The 19,253-nt window shown below is 42.7% G+C and overlaps 1 protein-coding gene and 1 long non-coding RNA gene across 7 annotated transcripts in view; both read left to right on the forward strand.

Moving 5' to 3' along the window:
• Positions 1-3,760, forward strand: part of zeb2b (zinc finger E-box binding homeobox 2b) — an 84,151-nt gene extending 80,391 nt beyond the window's left edge. For all 4 annotated transcript variants that reach the window (XM_020102296.2, XM_020102298.2, XM_069521121.1 and 1 more), the window contains exon 10: positions 1,610-3,760. In XM_020102296.2, the coding sequence (XP_019957855.2) occupies positions 1,610-2,181 (572 nt within the window). In that variant the 3' untranslated portion in view covers positions 2,182-3,760. The remainder of the gene's footprint in view (positions 1-1,609) is intronic.
• Positions 3,761-4,529: 769 nt separating this feature from the next.
• LOC138407052 (uncharacterized) lies at positions 4,530-19,047 on the forward strand. Of its 3 annotated transcripts, XR_011240491.1 has the most exons (5): positions 4,530-7,107; positions 7,653-7,717; positions 7,841-9,449; positions 10,300-10,459; positions 16,474-19,047. It is a non-coding gene; the product is annotated as an uncharacterized lncRNA (long non-coding RNA). The 3 variants fall into 3 exon arrangements; XR_011240489.1 differs by having other exon boundaries at positions 4,530-7,717; XR_011240490.1 differs by having other exon boundaries at positions 4,530-7,717; positions 9,376-9,449.
• Positions 19,048-19,253: the final 206 nt, after the last annotated feature.

Genomic DNA, 19,253 nt, shown 5'->3' on the forward strand with positions numbered 1-19,253 from the left:
TCCTTTCTTTCTCTGTTTAACCCTTCAGTTGTATATGTAACTTGCTTCTTCATTGACAGGGTTGAGATGCCAACGACTGAGTAGATCTCAAACAGTTTTTCGTTACCGTGTGATGTTTAAAGCTTTGTGTGTTCTTTTTTAAATCAGTAATTAATGCAGGTATAGGCAAGCAAAGGGAGACTACAGCTTTTCAAGTGATTGTGCTCTTTATTTTCCAATCATATCCTGCTGTATTAACCATACATGCTATCTCAAAAGACACACATCAATTCACCTCGATATATAAAGCAGGCAAAAGGCTCCTAATGCCTTTATCGGCCCCATTATTGGAGATAGATCACATCAACAGAGTTGCGCTCAGAAGCTTCAGAGCGCTGATAACAAGTCTTTCATTATAGTTATTATACAGAGATCCTCTTTCACTGGGTTGCATCATTTATTTCATCCACTATCTGTAGCCAAGCGCTCAGTGTTTTTATGCAGCCTTCATGTTATCTGGTCGCATATAAAAGGGAGGGAGGGTGCACCGTTAGAACAGCGCGCTGAACTCTTTAGAAAAAGAAAAGGAAAAGGGCGCGTTATCTTCAGGACGCCCCCCCCCCCCCGCATCTCGCGCAGGACGCAGCCCTCTCATGTGTTTGTCGCCGCTTGTTGTTTTTAGCAACATTACGAGGCTCAGAAGTGCAGTCGAACCGGCCAGATGTTGGACAGAAGTGCTGTTTGAAAGCCTGTTGGCGTGTAGACGCGAGTGTCAGGAGGGAGTCATGTGATTTGTGTGAACGAGGCAGCCATATTTCCACACGTGTGGAGCAGCAGTGAGGGAGAAAACTGAGCCAAGATCAGACATATTAGTTGTGGCACACAAAAGCAGGTAACGTTAGAGGAGTGAAGACGTTTATCTTAGTGGGCAGGAAGTGTTTTTGGAGTAAACAGTGAGTGTAAAAGCAGCCGGGCGGCCACAGAACAAGCCAGAGGACATTTATTTAGTCAGACAGTTTATGGCCTTGTGTCATAAAACTATCTCACCCTGCCCTTGCGGCCAGCTTGGGTTTCTCATTTCTGCCCTGGCATCCCAAGCTCCCCGTCACATTTGGTAGACGGAGGAACCCCAACCCAAAACTTAATGGAGGGCCGGGCGTCACCATGAACTTGAATTGTGTTCGGAGATAAGCAGGGCGACCCCTCGGAGCCTCCCCCTGTTCTCCAGCCCATCTTAGATTTGTTTACTCCTTTGTCGCGCCTTCTCTGTTTGTTTGCTTTGCAGTAGTTTATTTATGTTGCATCCATCAGCGTGGCACGCAGGCCTAAAATAAGTAGTTGTGGTCGAGTTTCTCCATGCTTTAACCACAGGAGGGAATTTCCATAATGTAGGCCCATGAATGCGAGCGCACTTTCTCATCTTGTTCGCAATTTGAATAAACAAATAGCCCTAAGTCGTAAGTCAAAGTTGGATCTAATGCTCCGTGATGTCATTGTGCTCCATGCCATCCAATTCATCCGAGTTTTCCCTCAACGTTTTGCTTTCTCCTGACTTGTGTAATTTGTTGTAGCAGCAGGACGAGCGAGGCGGGCGACTCATATCCCTGTTCTCTCTTTTGTGTCTCCACAGGCAAGAGGCCACACCAGTGCCAGATCTGCAAGAAAGCCTTCAAACACAAACACCATCTCATCGAGCACTCCAGACTGCACTCGGGGGAGAAGCCCTACCAGTGCGACAAGTGCGGGAAGAGGTTCTCTCACTCGGGCTCCTACTCGCAGCACATGAACCACCGCTACTCCTACTGCAAGCGAGAGGCTGAGGAGCGGGAGGCTGCTGAGAGGGAGGCCCGTGAGAAGGGCCATCTGGAGCCCACAGAGCTGCTGATGAGCCGGGCGTACTTGCAGGGCATGACACCTCAGGGTTACCCGGAGCTGGCGGAACGCGAGGCCATCCTGAGGCACGATGCCGTGAACGGAGGGATCAGAGAGGGACGGAAGGAAGTGGATGGAACGTATGCCAAGATTGGACGGAGGGAGGATGAGTTTGAGGAGGAGGAGGAGGAAATCAAGAGCATGGACACGGACCCGGACACGTTGAGGGACGAGGAGGAGAACGGAGAGCACTCGATGGACGATAGCTCGCTGGACGGCAAAACGGAAACCAAATCGGATCACGAGGACACGATGGAAGATGGCATGTAATCGGCGACAGCGGCGGCGTTTTCAAAAGCTTCCCCCATCTTAAAAGTTTTAAGTTTCACTCTTTCGGTTCAGTATTCTTACCTGCTCGGTTTAAAACACCGTTTTAAGCTGTACGTGCACGTGCCTGAAGCTTCCGGGAAGCTTTCTTTGACAGACTCCTCGGGGAGGGGGGAGAGATGTCTGCCAAACAAGACATGGACTCAAAAATCAATCCGGAGGAGGCGTTGAGGGAAGGGAGGCATGGGTTTGTGAAATAAGCTGCATTATGCAAACCGAACAATGAATAAATGAATACATTTCAAAAAATGTACAGTACTAAGGCCTAAAAATATGTGTGGTGCTAACTTCCTCAAATAAACCCCTGTGTTCCATAGTATTTATAGCACAACTAGTGACTTGTACAAATTGCACTCCGCTTCTATAATCATGAACAAAAATAATAAAAAGTATTGCCTATGTATATATTTATACAGTGTTGGAAAAAGAGCAGTAGTGTCTGCACTACAGTCCTTCGATATTACCTTTGTTATCACCTCCCTTCCTGCGGTGTCGTCTTTAGTTTTGCCCTGTCGCCCGGTCACAAACATCTCCAGCCACACTGTTTCAGGCCTCTGGAATCAACTTCAAATGAAGGAATTTAAAACAAAAAGACTGTATGAAGGAGCTCGGAGGGTTTTTTTAGAGGATGAAGTTTTAAAGAGACCTTCGTTTTAAGGGAAAATACAGTTTATGGACAGATGGTAAGGGGGGAAAAAAAATGAAGGACGAAGCCTTTGTAAGGTGTTTTTGATAAGAAAAAAGAAGCCTTATATGCAAACCTTTTAACCTGTGTGTTTTCTGCAAGTGCCACCCTCGTATTGTGTAAAAGGAAGGTTACTTTTTTTCACCAGCTTCAGTATTATGAAATGGTTCATCGTTGTTCTTTGAAGCACCCGTGTCAGTATTAAGACTTATAGGCATCAGTTCCTTAGTTTACATTATGTTGTGCAATGTTTTCTCAGTTTCTTTTCTTTTAACTTTGTCAGTATTACACCAAACCATTTTTTGAAAACAGCAAATTGCATTCATTTTATTTGTAGGTTGAAAAAAAAAAACATTATTTATGTGGCCCATTTTATATTTCCTAATTTTATTTATTTCATACTGTTGTGTACAGTACTATAGTTCTTCAATATATAGATATATTTTAGTAAAAAGGAACATGGTGTCGATCATAGGGGCAAATTTTACGTAAAGAGAGCATTTATTGTGTTTTGAAACATTGTGAAATGCGAAGTTTAATCTTATTTTATTTTATTTCATTTATTTTCCAGTTACTGGAAAATTCCAAATTTGGGAACTTTTATACAATTGTGAAAACACTGTATTTTCGACTGAAAAAATTCCACTTTCTTCATCTTTGTTTCTTTTTTTAAGCTAAAAAATGAAGAGGGACTGTTAAATACTATGTATGATATCATGACTGAAGAAGAATCTTTCCTGAAATGTCTTTGTAAAAGTATTATTGAATTCTTAATTTGTAATTTCTCTTGAAAATGACCCTGCTCGAATAAAAGTAGCCAAATTACAGAGTACCAAACCCTCAGCGCCTCATGTTTATTCACCAGGAAACAAACTGTGAGGTTTGCTTGGCATCGTCGGACTCGAGTCACTTCACATTCTGTGCAGAACGACAGAAACTGGAAATCTTTCTCCTCTCATTTCCAGTTTATACAGAAACGCTGAGGATGAGGCTCTGCTTCTCATTATTATGTTAATTAAATACAGTTTCAATTCACATTCTCAAAGGGATCAAAGTGAATTGACCCTGCTGCTTATTATGTCTCATTTAGATGAGAAACTAAAACCACACATGTATTCCACAGTTTTTCACCTGTATTTCTTCTTTATTTTTTACACCAAAGACAAAAACAATGAAGCATTTATGTTAAAATGTTTCTGGAGTTATCTTAAAAATCTTCTCTGGAATTAATTTGAACTCATCCTCCTGCTGAAAATACTACAGTCCTAAATGTGTATTAATCCGCAATTGAAAATAGTCCCCAAGAGAAGCACTATTTTCTTGTGTTATTAATAATTTTTGCTGTAAAGTGTATGTGACACATTTGTGAGGATTTGTGTTTTCATGTTTATATGGGATTTGTTCACAGAGAAATTGTTTTATCTGAGTGACAATTGATCAATGAATTAAATTAAAGAATTTAATTGAATAAGATATTTATAAAGTAAGAGAGCAGCTTCTCGTATGTGAGAATTTGCTGCTTTTCTTAGTTTCACATCATTTTAAAGTGAAAACAAATCAAAACTTGCAAACTTTGCAAACATAACATGAGAGTCGATGATGAAATAACTGCTACAGTTACAACCCTGAGACTCTTTTGCACTTTGCTCACTTCAAGACACAGGATGTGCTCGTTTCTCCGGCCATTACCCGCACTCGCCTTTCCTCCATATCTCATCCTGAAACTTTACTCCGGCCTGACAGGTGGACTCCAACAGCGGACTTCTCTTTCCGCTGAAGGAGACGCTCAACTCCATTAGCCACTCACGCTGCGTTATGCAGATTAAAAGCAACATCAAAAGGGCCGAGATGAAAGCACCAAAAGGTTGAGCAATGCCAAACATCAGAACGCACTTTGCATATTCCGATTTTCCCATCGATCGGCGAGCCATCGGATCATTCGCAGACCATCTTGTAGATAAAAGAGGGGGTCTTAAATGATTAGCTGATGAATCTGATAATGTGCTGCGAACCGCCCGGACAATTACACATGCGAAAAATGAGCGTTGGTGTCAAGGCGAGCGAGGAGGGAATCCTCCGGAGTGTATCGCTATCATTAAGAGAGAAATTTCAACCTTCCTCTGCTTTTACATTTTACATCTATTAGACTTACAGAGATACAAGCCGGAGTCCACCGGTCTCCGACTTCACAAGCGACTAACAGCAAAGGTCAAAGTTCGAGATGGGTGTGATGAAATATTCCTGCAACCCTGGAGTAATGCATGCAGAGATGGAAACGCTGAATTAGGAAACAGACGGGGGGGGGGGGGGGGGGGGATTACATTTATTAGTTCATGCAGAGGGAAAGTTGACAAAAAGTTACAAAATAAAGACGGCAACTCAATTCTAAAAAAATGATTTCATTTTATTCTCAGGAAGTGTTTCAGCCTTTGTTAACTCCTCCATCGTCATATAGTTCATTTATTTATTTTCCTCTTGTCTGAATGAATCCCTCTCGTCACTCTTTGAAAAGTGGCCGATACTGAAGCTGATCCAATCTAGTCGTACGTTTGCTGATCAATACTGTCTCAGAGTAAGAGCCCGGGCTCTGGAAAACAGCTTCTAATTGCAATCAAGCCTCACGACCATTGATTTTGTTGTGTATTTAATATCAAAAACCGTCAATCAGATGATCCATTTCAAACTTATTAAACTGAACGTTTCAATCCAGGTTCCATTTTCACTAAATCATACGTCTTAAATAATCATAAATACACAGATCAAATATTCATTTCGTCATGATTTGCACAACGGACCTTTAAAAATGTTGAAATCTGACTGGACCTATTTCCCACGTGAACATTTTTGAAATACGGATCTGTTCTGTTTCCGGTTTCCCTGATTGTAAACTGCTCTGACGTAAAACGGTGTCAGGAGCTCTTCCCTCAGTATAGAGCGTTTGAACGGGAAGAAAAACAACAACACAAGAGTGTAGAAGTAATTCATAGGAGTGTCATGCAGCCATATGCCTGGGCCAGATTGGTGGTGTATTTTGGACAGCTGAGCTCTGATGATTCACTGCAGGGCCTTGTATAGACCAAAGCTAAGTGTGTATTTAGCCTCGGGCTACTCTGCTGCCTCCACAGATACACTTAGTAGTAAAATCCACTGGTTTGCATTGAAAACACTTTTCCTGTCTTGTTTCATTCATCGCCTTCTTCAATCTCACTTCTTTACCTGCTCTCCCCGTCCTCCGAGAGACAAAAATCCTCATTAGTCTCTTGCGGTGAAGGCGCAGCTTCTTTGGGTTGTCAAGTCAACTTTGTGTTTATGCAGGTTTTAAAAAAATAAATAAAACTCAAAACCAGTGTGTAAATGTGCTTTAAGAAGCACGAGGAGTTACAGTATGGAAAAAGGGAGAAAGAGCACGGAACCTCAGCGGCGAAATGAAGACGTAAGGGAAAAAAGATCACGCTTTCATGCACAAAATAAGAGTGATAGAGCATGACAACACGGCGGAGGCAAGTGAATGAAAATAGGTCTGAGGTTTGGTTGCAACCGGGGGAATTGAAGTGTATTTTTTCCATGTTGGAGTCAGTGTGAGCTGCACTGGGGAACAGATCAGTGCCTGAAATAAAATAAAAAAAAGAAACGCTGGTAACATCCGACGAAGAGAGGAAGCTGCAGCTGAAGACGTCTGATATGTACAAGCAATCCGATCAGTCCATCAGGGTTGAGTCGGTAAGATATTTTTCATTTGTCTCCCCACACTTTTTTAAACGTTCTATAAACCCCACTTTTTATTCATATGTTTATTTACGTGGATTAATTTTGTCCAGCGTCTCTTTGAGACGTGTACTTCACCTGTTCGCTCCAATCCTCTTTCGCTTTTTGACATTTGCAGAGTGATTTTTTTTCAGTTGTTTTCTTTTCTATTCTGACCCACTTTCTTTTTGTTAATGTCCTGTTGAGTCTACATGAAATTCTGAAGACGCCAATAAGCGTCTCGGCACTTCCTGGTTTTATTTCATAACAAAACTATTATGGACTGAAATCTGGGACAGAATGTGCCAATATTTCTGTGTTGAACGTGCGAGCAGTAAAAAATCTTTGAATATTTCTGTGCTCAGGTCAGAAAATCAGTCAACTTGCTCGCTCCTCCAGTCCCATGACGACGTGCAAGGTTCGGACACAAAAGAACAAATGTTAGTTTTGAGTCGGCTTTGAACGCTTTTCTCTCGGGCGCAGCTGTAATGCATGTGCACTTGTCATGCCATTGGTTTTATTGACCATTGGGGGCAGTGCTGTGCGGAATAAAAGTGTAGAGATGCACCTGAGGAGGCAGCGAAGAACAGTGTCATCATGTTCTTTAGCCTTCAAGGAAACTCACTATGTTTTCCAGTGGACGAATATAAACTTTTATAATCCAACTGGGTGTCTTTAAATTCACTTATCTGCACAATTCAGGTGGAATTTAGAGCCACATTAAAGCCAGATGTTCCTCAACTATAAACACATCTGTCCCTGATGATTTCTTTAATGCAAAATCCACATAATTTGATCCAGTTTATTTCCCCACAAAGCACTTCTGTGTTGCATCTCTGGTTAGCGCTGGTTGCCAGATAAAATCGGAGAGCGCAGGTTTTGGATGTAGGCACCTGGCAAGAGTCTGAGAGATGCTTCTTGTCTGGTTCTTTCTTCCTCAAATGTTGCTAACAACTAACATCGAGTTTTCTTTTAAATCCTGCAGACGATGAATTTTCTTAGGAGGAGGAGTTTTTCAAAAAGCGGTGGACGACACTGAGCCCAGATACTGTAAGAACACACTTTATTTACCCATCGATAACATGGAGGGAGGGTTTGGGAAAAGTAGAGGATATGCTCACACTTTTGACCTCATTAAATTATTTACATATCTCCATACGCCACCGGGACCAGACGCAGGGCACATGAAGGACGGGCCTGGACGAAGACGAGGAAGGGGAGAGAGAGAGAGAGAGGCAGAGGGAGAGAGAGAGAGAGAGAGAGCACTCCTCGGACCTGGCACTCGGAGAGAGAAAGTTCAATGACACACAGGGAGAAAAAGCACAAGTGACCAGCAGGGATTAGCCAATCAGAGCGTCAGAAGAGCAGCCAGCTGTTCATTCTGGCCGCAGCGAAAAGAGCCCCGTAGCAGGTGGTGCAGGCCGGTGCCAGTGGTGCTACAGAGGAGGGAGCGGAGGAAGAAGACGATAAAAGAAACTCATCCTCGCCTAATATGGGGACGTTACTGCATTACTGTTGGACTGCGTCCTGCCCGCCACTTACTGCTTTGCCCAGCATTATTATTATGCACACACAGGAATATCTGTTTTCTACTAAATGAGCTTCAAACCCATCACTCACTTTTTATTAATGTGCCATTTTTTTGACATACCCAATCCAAAATACCTCCAAGAGCAAAAACTGAAAAACAATTAGCAGAAGGTAAGAAGGTGAAAACTGAAATAAAAGGTCACTAATTGTTAAAATAGGTTGGAACTGGTTTTAAAGGACTATTTATTTTTGTTTATTTCAACATTTTCATTCCCAGAAAGCCAAGTGAGCGAGGCTCTGCTGTGCATTTAGGTGAAGGAGGAAAACGACTTTCTTTAAAGTATATAATCTTTAAATATGCCTTCGTCTATTGAAGCTATACTTTCTGCAGACTGACATGTGAACTGGGGGTGACGGTGTGAGTCTGCGAGGACGGGGTCGCGATGCTGCCTCTTCCAGTGAATACAGCAGCTGCAGAGCGCCACAAAGACAACAATGCTCTCGTCATCGCAGGGGGCTCGGTGCACCGTGGCGATGTTGGACAGCTCTGCAAAGACCCCCGCGTGGAATTTTATTAATTTGCATTCATCGTTTTATGCTCTCGCTCCCGCCGAAAACGCCACGTTTGGCACAGCAGAGTCATGGTATGGCAGCGGTGAACCAGGCGCCTGCAGAGGTCTGGGAAAGACAAACGCTTTCTCTGCCGATGCTGCGGAAATCGAGTCTGATCGATGAGTGATGTGTGCAAAACAACGCAAAGCAAATATAGGTGTTGATTCAAGAACTAAATAAAAGTTTAAATTCAAATTGAGGGAGTATTTAAATAGGACCTCCAACAAACACAGGGGCAGAGCGGGTCGTCCACTAACCAGAAGGTCAGGGGTTGGCTCCCTGTCTTTCTTATAAAACATCAGAAGAAGAAGATGGCTTCTCTGGTTTGTCGAAATGATCAGCGACGGACACTGACATCCTCCTCAGTCACCTGCTGAGAGTTTAAAGAACACAGAGTCATAGATGAGAAAATGTTTGCGTAGAAATGGTATTAATTTTATTAAACATCAACAGGTTTTTTAATCACTGACACTTTCACTTGTCTCTGAATTGATTAAGGTCAATTTTCTGCTGATTCCTGCTCGACTCTGATCCTCTGTCTTTCCCTGGTTGTTTGTGTTTATCAGGGATATCAAAGCAGACGAGTGAGGAAGCGAATATGAAGAACATGGAGAGGAACCAGGAGGCTGATACACACAAGGTAAACACACGCACACACAGCAAAAAGTGTTGAGGGCCGTCTGTGGCTCAGGAGGTCGAGTTGATTGTCCACTAACAAGAAAATTACAAGTTTGATTCCATGTTCTCTCATCTACTTGGTCGGGCAAGACACTAAACCTCAAATATAACAATGGGGTGTGAATGTGTGTATATGAGTGTGAGCTTTGGTCAGGAAGTCAAGGGACTTTGAGGGCCCCAGGCCAAATGGATCTGGGGTCCCAATGACTGAAAATGTAGTCTTGCCTCTTGTCTTTAACTAAACCATGCTGTTGTTGGATTTAGAGGGCAGCTTGTGTCGCAATTTTCTGTCCGAGCCCAAGAGTAAACAAACCGAGCCCTACGCAAACCCGAGGTTTTACCCGATTACATGTGCAGCGTAAAAATCCTGACGTGCTCGGGTCATGTAGCCACATTCTAGTTGCAGTCTCCTGTACATACCCGGTGATAGAATTTTAAAGGGGGTTCTCATAAAATGTCATCGTGGACTAACGTAATCAGCTGTTCTCAGGGGCCCCTTCTCGGCTCGGGGCCCCAGGCAATTTCTAGCTTCGCCTGCCCTTTTGCAACGCCTCTGTTTTGTAGTTCTTAAAGTGGTTAATGAAACAAAACAAATCTTTATTTAGTGCAATGCATATAAAGTCTGTGAATATTGAATAATAACTTTTGAGATTGAAGTAATTTGCTCCTCAGGTGAGTTGAAAAGTTTTTGTCAAGACTCAACGCTCCAGGTTTTTGTCTGCTGAGCTCCGGGGTGATTTCCTGCTTTGTGAACCAAAGCTCCATGTTCTCTTTATTATTTTTGATCCTTTCTCTGCTCTCGTGTGCTACAGTTCCTCTTCCTCAGCACCGGCTCCCTCCGCTCGACACACGACGAGCACCGGTTGCAAGCTTGTTCTGTGATGACGGCGATTTCCTCCAGCACTCGCAGGAAATGATCTCTGTCAGTCTGTCCGTCGCTCATCCAGCCTCCCCCTTCTCTCCCTCTGAGGGGTAAGTGATTATGTGTTTTGCCAATGCGTTTGTGGAAATCTTTTGATATGCACAAACACAGATTCTAATGCGCCGGCAACAGCGTCTTTTTTGGCTGACGGCTGATTAGGATGCCGGCTCATGGCTGAGCCCACAGGGCCCCAGCTGGGAGCAGGGAACATCGCTCATTACACATTTTCTAGAGGTAGGGAGGGGGGGCTAATTCACACTGCGGTGCAGCATGCCAGTGTAGGTGTAATCATATCATTCTAAATCACCGGTCAGTTATACGCCTGCGAAGCCGCGGCTCGTGCCAGAGGGCCGGCTGGAGCCTGATTAAAGCTCGGCCAAAGACAAAGTGACACGTCCTTAACCTCATCAGAGGAGACGTTAAGCAAACCATCACTTACCCGTCAAGGTGCGAGGTTCACCCCGCTGAGACCCCCAGCCCTGAATGAATTTTCAGGCCTCTTCCTCTCCTTTCTTGTAAATTAGAGCTTTCCTTCTCGGGGAGCAGCATGCATTTTTTATGAAGGCATCATGGTCGATGGTGGATGGCTGCCTGGGCGTTCCCATCACTAATATGCCACTGTCCTCTTGATTTAATTAGACGTTGGGCCCCAGTATTTTCGACAAGGAAATATCTGCTCTAATTAAGCGGTATACTTCACCAGAGAATGAGGAGACAGTGCAATTCGATGCAGGGTTAATGTGGTCATAAAAAATCCATGATTTCTTGCCCTTTGCCCTCCTTTTTTGGCATTTTTCCCTAAATTCTCAAGCAAATGAACTTTAAATGTGTCCTTCCTCTCTGTGTACTTTTGTCTTCCGAACAGGCCAATTACTTTTTTTTGGTTGGTTTATGATTATTCATGCTGGAGAGACTCGCTGCCATTAATGGACTTAGCACTGTTTTGTACTCCCTCACTGGAAACAGATAATTACTCCATAGAGGAGACGAACCTTTGCAGTCCAACCTTCCTGCTGAAAAGGAATGAATGTAGCGTTACATGTATGTAATTTCTTAAAGGAAACATTCGCTCTGTAGCCTGCAGGGATTAGGCCTAATGACAGAAGTTAATTATATTAAGAGTAATTTTCAAAAACAGTTCATGAACTGCAAATTATACTTAAAATTGCTCCTTAATGCTCTTAACTGTAATTAAATTGCCTAATATCTTAAGAAAATGAACATGTGGGACAAGAGTAATGGTGGAAGGGAACTTTTAGGGGTTCAGCGGTTAATGGTCCGTGGATGAAATCAGTAATGTGATATTCAGATGGTGTTTTTTAAGAATTCAGGAATGGTTGCATTGTTTGGCCGACGTTTAATTAAAATATAAATAAAGATGGACGACACGTCTTCACTTCCCCCAGTTGTACAAATACTGAAGGCAAATTATCGGGTGCTGCTTCTTTGTGCGTTTGACGTCATTTGAAGGCAGAGTCTGCACAGCAGTGATGGTGGTGTGGTGCCGCGGTACAGCCACGCTCGAATAACTACGATTCAGTCTCAGCTGTCAATTGTGACGTCTCAACCATTTTTATAGCATCATTGTTCACTGTCCAGTTGGACAAATTAACTGAGCTAATGAGAGACGATGCTCGTCTCAGAGATCTGCTTAAAGGACATGTCCTCCTCTAACCAAACAGCTGAAGAGCAGCCTTGAGGAGAGAACTAAGATGTCGCTCCGAACATCAAAATGGACGTGGACAACAGAACCTGAGGAATGTCTCGCGGATGAAATCCAGCAGCTCAAAGAAAAGCTCAGTGCCGGAGATTTCCTCAGAATCAAAACTGAGACAATGACCCTCAACCTAATAGAAGCAGGAGCCGAAGTAGATCAGCTACAGGAAGATTTACTGAAGCTTACAGAGGCTCAGGAAAACCTCGACACAACACAGGCCTCAAACGTTGCTCCTACATTGGAGCACCTGAAAAATGTGGACAGTGAAGTCACAGAAAACAGAGGAGCAGCTGCAGCTCTGGCTGAAGCACTGGCAAGAGGAGAAGGCCTAATTCTAAGACCTGCAGGATTTTGGGTCAAGAATGCAGGAAAAGGTTGTTGACCAGGCTCTTCAGACACGTTGTTAACAGAAGTATAACCTTACCGCTGCTTCTCTTTCGTCTCTGGTGCACTTTTCCGTGACACTGTTCACCAGCGACGACATGCTTGTAAAATTCACCAACACACGAGGAGATGACTTGGCCACGTCACGCTGCAGCGAGTCTCACCGTCTGTGTCCCAAAGACTCGGGTTGTGCCACTTTTTACCAAACGCCTCCACACACCCGACAACAACTCCTGTCCTCTGCGGAATTAGTTTTTGTCATTTTCTTTTTTTTTTTTCTCCAAGCCGGTGAAACCTCGACACATAAAGTGAAAAGCGCTTGAGCTGTTGTATGTTTTAATCCCCCGGACGGTTGACGACATGCATTTTTTAAGCATTTCTGAGCTCTACAGGAGGGGGAAAGAAACAGGAGAATTATGTGCATTTGTCTGCCTGTAATTAGGTGTATTTCCTCCCTGAGTTTTTATTTAATGATTGGCTTTTACAGCGAGTACCAGGACTTTTGAAGTGTAATGATTCTCCACTCAGGCGACTTAAAAGGTGGAGGGGAAGAGGATATGAAAAAAAAGAACTGCCGTCCTTCTGCAGCTTTGAACAACCCTTAATCTGTACAAAATTTAGGTTTGCCTTGCATTTTTTGAAATCAAAGACTCACGAGAAAGTATTATTCAGTCATAACTGGTATGTTAAACCGGCAAAATGCCATTGTTGAAGTACTTACAGGAGGCTTTTCACCTCGAAAGAGAGGTTTGGAGGCTTTCCGAGTCATGCCATTTGTGCAACTGTGCATATTAAATCTACTTGGAATTCCACGTTGCTGGGACTGTATGTTTGGTGTGGCTGAAGTACATGTGTGTGTGTGTGTGCGGGGGTCTTTCTCTCCCTCGCTTCAGCACACTTGCATGCAAAACTATGCATGCACAAAAACACTTCCATCTCTGCCGTGAAGCCAGACCCCCCTCGGCTTTTCTCACTTGTAATCATGTCCAAATTTGCACAGGAAGGCAGAGGGAAGGGGAGAGCCATGTGAACTTGTGTGGGTGTTTTCTGTTTTTTTTTTTTTTTTCTTTTTTTTACAAAGCCCGCTTCTGATTACTGCAGATCTCCAGCGCCCAAGATCCAAATCTCTTACTGAAGCGTTTTAAGTGCGAGGCTCACATGTTCCTCCTTTTTTTGACCGAAAGTGAAGACTGTGCTCCGGGAGAGAGAAACACTATATCTGCCATGTAACAAGTACATAAATATCAATGTAAAGAATGCAGGAGGAAGTCCTCATGGGTAGAAAGCCTCGGAGGTAATTGGGACAACAAGTTGAGCGAAGATGAAGTCGCAGAAAGAGCTCCAGAAATACTCAATATATTTCCAGAAGCAGCCGTTTACATTCACCTGTTCTTCTTTTTTTATTTTTCACCTCTTGATTCTGCTTTTTGTTCTCCTCAGTGGTAAATTCACTTCATTCAACATTTGTAATGTTTTGCAATGTAAAATAAAAATCAGCCACTTCTTTTATCTCCTGCTCTGCATCTTATCTCACCAGACCAATTAATTACCTTGTATTGAGTTGCATTGACACTATTTGTTCTTTTCATATCAGTGCCCGTGAAGATTATTAGACCTGAGCTGATAACCGGAATTTAATCTGTCATTGTTGAAATGTAAAATCTAAAAATGTTTCACTAGAGTAGCTTCATTACCTGCACGTTTTTTTCTCTTTTTGTGTGAAATCAGTAAAATGAAGCCACTGAATGTAATTTGCAAATATTACACTTGACCGTGACATGACATCATATTTTTAAAGCTGTGTTCTTGTTAGGGTCGACATGTACTTGGCTTCCTCATGCACGTCTCCATTCAGTCCTTGGAGCTTAGCTTGGAGGAGTTTGTAGCACTGAATGTTTGTGTGTGTGTGTGTGTGTGTATGTGTGTTGTCAGGCCCACCTTGGCAGTGGCACTAGCTATCAGCAGGGCCCAGACGGTGTGCTAGCAGTGAGACCACAGTGTTTGTAACAAAGTCGGTCCGACTGTAATGCGTTGCATTTGTCCCCTGGGCGTAAGTGAGGTGGAACCTTCCAGGAAAGATGCTCTAAATGGATCCACGGCGGGTGGCGGCGAAGCGGGTGAGGGTGGTGGCGAGGCTGTACCGCCTGCCACCATGTGTGCTGAGGAAGTCTGCGCACCACTCGGACCTCGCACGCAGCCAGGACATTTGGCCAATGTGTCACACGAGATGTGACAATGAGATGGCGGAAGACTCTTTTGGAGCGGCCTGCAAACCTAACTTTACTTGATTTCTTTTTTAAGCATTTATTCTTCTTTCTGATTCTGCACTCGTGTTCCTCACATCAACACCGCTACAACTGAGACAATAACCGTCACTGATGCCCGCTGTTCCATCCCAGAACACATGGATGTTCTCCACAGAGAAGTTTGTCACAGAAGTTTCTTCATTACAATGATCTGTTTCTCATAAACGCCCCGACACCCTCATTTGCGAGATCTGGCCGAGCATCAATCTGCTGTCGGTGACGATGGAGGGGAAAGGCCTGCTCCCTCTGATTGTGTATGAAGGCTTTAATTAACCGCGGCTCAGATTGCAGCGTGTCAGGTTCTATCGGCCGAGGCAGAGAGGAGGACGGTGATGCTGATGATGATGACGACGGTGGTAGTGGTCAAACTCGTTGAAGTGGGTCAGGTCCAAAGTGAGTGGACGCGCGAGTGACACCGGCGTGTGATGTGACCCGTTAGCGGTGGGTAGATGGACTCGGGGGCAGCTCTCGTCCTGTCTGTCTCGGCCGATACAGGACACCGGTAGCCACGGGGCAAACAAATCAGAGGAAGTCAGAGTGACGCTGGCTGAGAAGTTTACTGCTCCCGACTTCACCGCACTTCACGTCGACTCTTAGGCGATGCAGAGCTGCAGCGTTTGCATCGTGACATTAGTTTCTCTCAAGGAGATCACATGATCTTCCTCTGCTCTATTCTTTATCACCATCTCAGATACCTGCAGAAGTTTTTATTTCCTCTTCTGTGTTTCTCTTGTCCTTTATTCCTTCTTTCTCCTTATTTCTTAATCTTTCCTTCATTCCTTCCCTTGTTTTTTCTCTCAGTTTTTTCCTTCATCCACTCCTGAGATCCACTTACTCACCTTTCCTGAGCTCCCTAATGATTAATTCACTCCCATCGCTCTTTATATCTCTATGTTTTCCCTAAATGTTTCTCTTATTTTCCTTAGGAATATTATAAAATCCTTTATTCTCATGCATGCTTTTACTTGTCAAACCAGCATCTCATTCCACTTCATCTAAAACAAACCATAATAAACATAAAAATAACATCTGTGTCAGGTCAGGATCAACTTATTATAAAATCTGGCCAAATCGCATGGCGGATACACCACGAAACTGCAGAGCTGGAAGTCTTTGACCATGATATTAGCTGGTGTCTTCTTGTGTCTGCCTAAACAGGGCATGTGTAGCCACGGGGCAGCAGCATATCAGAGGTGATCAGCATGATTCAGGCTGAGAGGACACACACACACACACACACACACACACACACACACACACACACACACACACACACACACACACACAGACGCACACACAGACACACACACACAGACACACAGCTCCACTTTGTATTTGTTGCAGAGGTCCTGTTAGAATTCCTGCAAGAATAAACTCAGCAGACAGTAAAATCACCTCTGTAAAAATTGATACAACACGAAATGCTGTTAATGTTTTCAGCTGGTAGCGTTAAAAAATACTCATGTATGTTACAACCTCATCAACGTGTCATGTCCAGTTCTTATTTAATGTCATATTCTGCACTGGTAGATTTCCTACTAATGCTCCCTGCTGCTTCTCTGTTGATTCACATTTCTATTGTGTAATTATTGTTGTGCAACAAAGCAAATATACGTCATCAATGTTTTATGTTACCGACACATCTTCTCGCTTTCAGGCTTGGATGGAGCTGCTGGAAATCTGCAGTCGAGCAAGACTTCTTCAATGAGAGAGAAATTCAAAGTGATATGTTGCTTTTTTGAGGGGGTACGAGGAATTTGAATTTGTAGGTTACAGCTGCAACAGCGAATCATGACGCAGGTTTATTACCTTCGCCAACAAGGTTTTGTTTTCCTCCGCCTCAGGCTGTTTGCAGGATTACGCAAAAACTACCGGACGGATTACCATGAAACTGGGTGGAAGGATGTGATATGGGTCGAGGGAGAGCCCATTAAAGTTTGATGTGGATCCAGATCAGGGGGAGGACCCAGGAATGTTTTTCACTCATTTGAACATTGTGAGATTGTGAGACATTTTTTCCACATTTTCCTTAATTTCTCAGAGAATAATTCATGGATCTTGATGAATAAAATCAGACATGTTTAGGGGACTGATATTTATGAGTGTGTGCAATTTGGTGCAGATCCACATAAAAATCCAGATCCAGTGAATTTAAATGTGGTTTCATAAGGGGTCTGTTGTGCCTTGGCGGAGGTTTACGCTCTACTTAGTGCCATTCTGTTTAAAAATTGTATATTACTTATGTAGTGATATTTATTATTGATTCGTTTATGGGTCTGAGAAATGTCCTTTATTACATTTTGAAATAATAAAACAGGAAACATTGTGACATGAATCATCTGCAGTCAAAGAAAAGAGTGATCCCGGTTTTCTTTGACCTGATGTTTTGACGTAGGTGTTCATACACAACCTTCCTGTGTAATTATTGTTTAATTTCAGTTAAGATAATCTTACACTTACATGTCTGGCTGCTTGTCTTTCCAGCCCTGCAAAAAAATGTGTTGCAGTGTTCCTGTGCTTCCACATCTTACTCCTGTGGGTATGTACTTTATATCATTACCACTATGAAAGGATGATCCAAGTTTTAATAGACTAGAATTATCCTGTAAGATGTTCTTAGTGGGTTCAATTTAGAGATCTGAAGCATGTCGGCTCTTTTCAACCCCACCAACGTGATTCTATGACTCGAGAACCGGCGCAGCAGAGACTCAAAGAAACATCTGCACAACTGAGGCCCATCACTCCCAGGAACGACCAAACAAACCCCAACAATAACAACTCAAAGGTTTTTTCTTATTTGCGAGCATCTCTGTGCTGCTGCTGCCGCGTCTCCGAAGGCCGAACCCAAAAGAGTTTGGGATTCCAGTCAGAGTTGAGGGATGATTAGATTGCTTCACCCAATTCTTCTATCATCTGTCTCCCGGTGCCTTTAATATGCAAATTGTAGGTATGCAAAGCTCTGATGCTTTTATTTAAAAGACATGTCCTCAGGCGATAGCAGTGGGCTTCCAGGGAGAGCTCTGTTTTAGCATGAAATAAATAGTTGTTAAAAGGATCACACAAGTTCGTATCTTGGAAGATGAAAAGCTAATTGACATGAATAATTTATTTGTATTGCAGTATCTTAAAGATATCAAATAGCAGCGGATAAATAAAACTTGAGTTCAAACATGATATCGAGCGTTGACAGGGCCCTCCAAATATTCAGAGGGAATTAAATCTTTCAGATTAGTCATCATCCTTTCTAAACTCATAATGGCATTTGTCCTAAGGTCACTCCACCGCAATTATGAAATATTACCAGAATACTCTGAGGTATTAAAAATAATGATCTGAATATGATTTATTATGTTGCTCCTGCAGTCCAGGATGGGTAAGTCAATTTTTTGGGTTTGAGGCATGAACACAGAGATGAGAATTATCATCAGAATGGTCAATTTGGTTAGAAAGTTTTACACTGTTTTAATTTTCTCACATTCTCCTCTGAAATGTGTAATGTTGTGTTGTTACAGTCACAAAATAAATCTCACAAATAATTGTTGAGGAGGTTTTCAGTTACCACCCTTAAAGAATAGGTCAGAAATGTCAGCAGGAGGAATCCATCTTTCATTGATAGCTTTACTTTCATTATAAATCGATTGACCACTTATTTTCCCCATTACATTTTTCAATCAATAAAACATATTTTGTCAAAAGGCCAAAAACCCAAAGATTACAATATACTTTAGCAAAAACTTTGTATTTTCCCTTCAAACATGAACATAAAAGGTGTTGATCCTAAGCAACAAGCACTGAAATACTCAGGTACAAATACAGTAGAGGTGTGACTAAGTTGTGTACAGAGCAATTAAAACTAAGATTATGCCACTGACCAAAACAGAAAAAACTCTATATAAAATTTAAAACCTTGAACTTATGAACAAGCCCTGTATAGACAATTGATAAAAAAATAAAATAAAATTGTTTTAAAGCAGTATTAGCAGCAGGAGATGTAGAAGTAATAACAGTAAAGAAGAAAAAAAGGATGTTCCTCTTGGTACAAAAAAAAAAGATGCCAAGTTATGTTGTTTTTCAAATTCCGAAAACTGGAAAATTGATCTATTAATTCTTACATAGTTAACAACAATCTATTTATGGTTTCTTTATCACTGGAGACATTTATATTGTTTGTATTTCTCAGTTGGGGTTTATTTTTCTGCTGATTATGTCCCGGTGTCAAAATGAAATAAAGTTTTTCTGTGTTACTTTTGAGTTCTGTGGGTTTTTTGACCATAGGAATGTAAGAAGATGTTTGCTCGTTCCCCTCGAGGTCAGTCTAAGATCCAATCAAATCTCATTGTGTGACCGACTGACATTTTCCCAAAATGACGAAGACCGCCCACCCAGCCTGCCGCCCAGCCTAAAGGCGAGCGCTCAAAGGATTTTAAAATTGCGTTT

This window comes from Paralichthys olivaceus, chromosome 24, assembly GCF_024713975.1.
Source record: "Paralichthys olivaceus isolate ysfri-2021 chromosome 24, ASM2471397v2, whole genome shotgun sequence".
NCBI lineage: Eukaryota > Metazoa > Chordata > Actinopteri > Pleuronectiformes > Paralichthyidae > Paralichthys > Paralichthys olivaceus.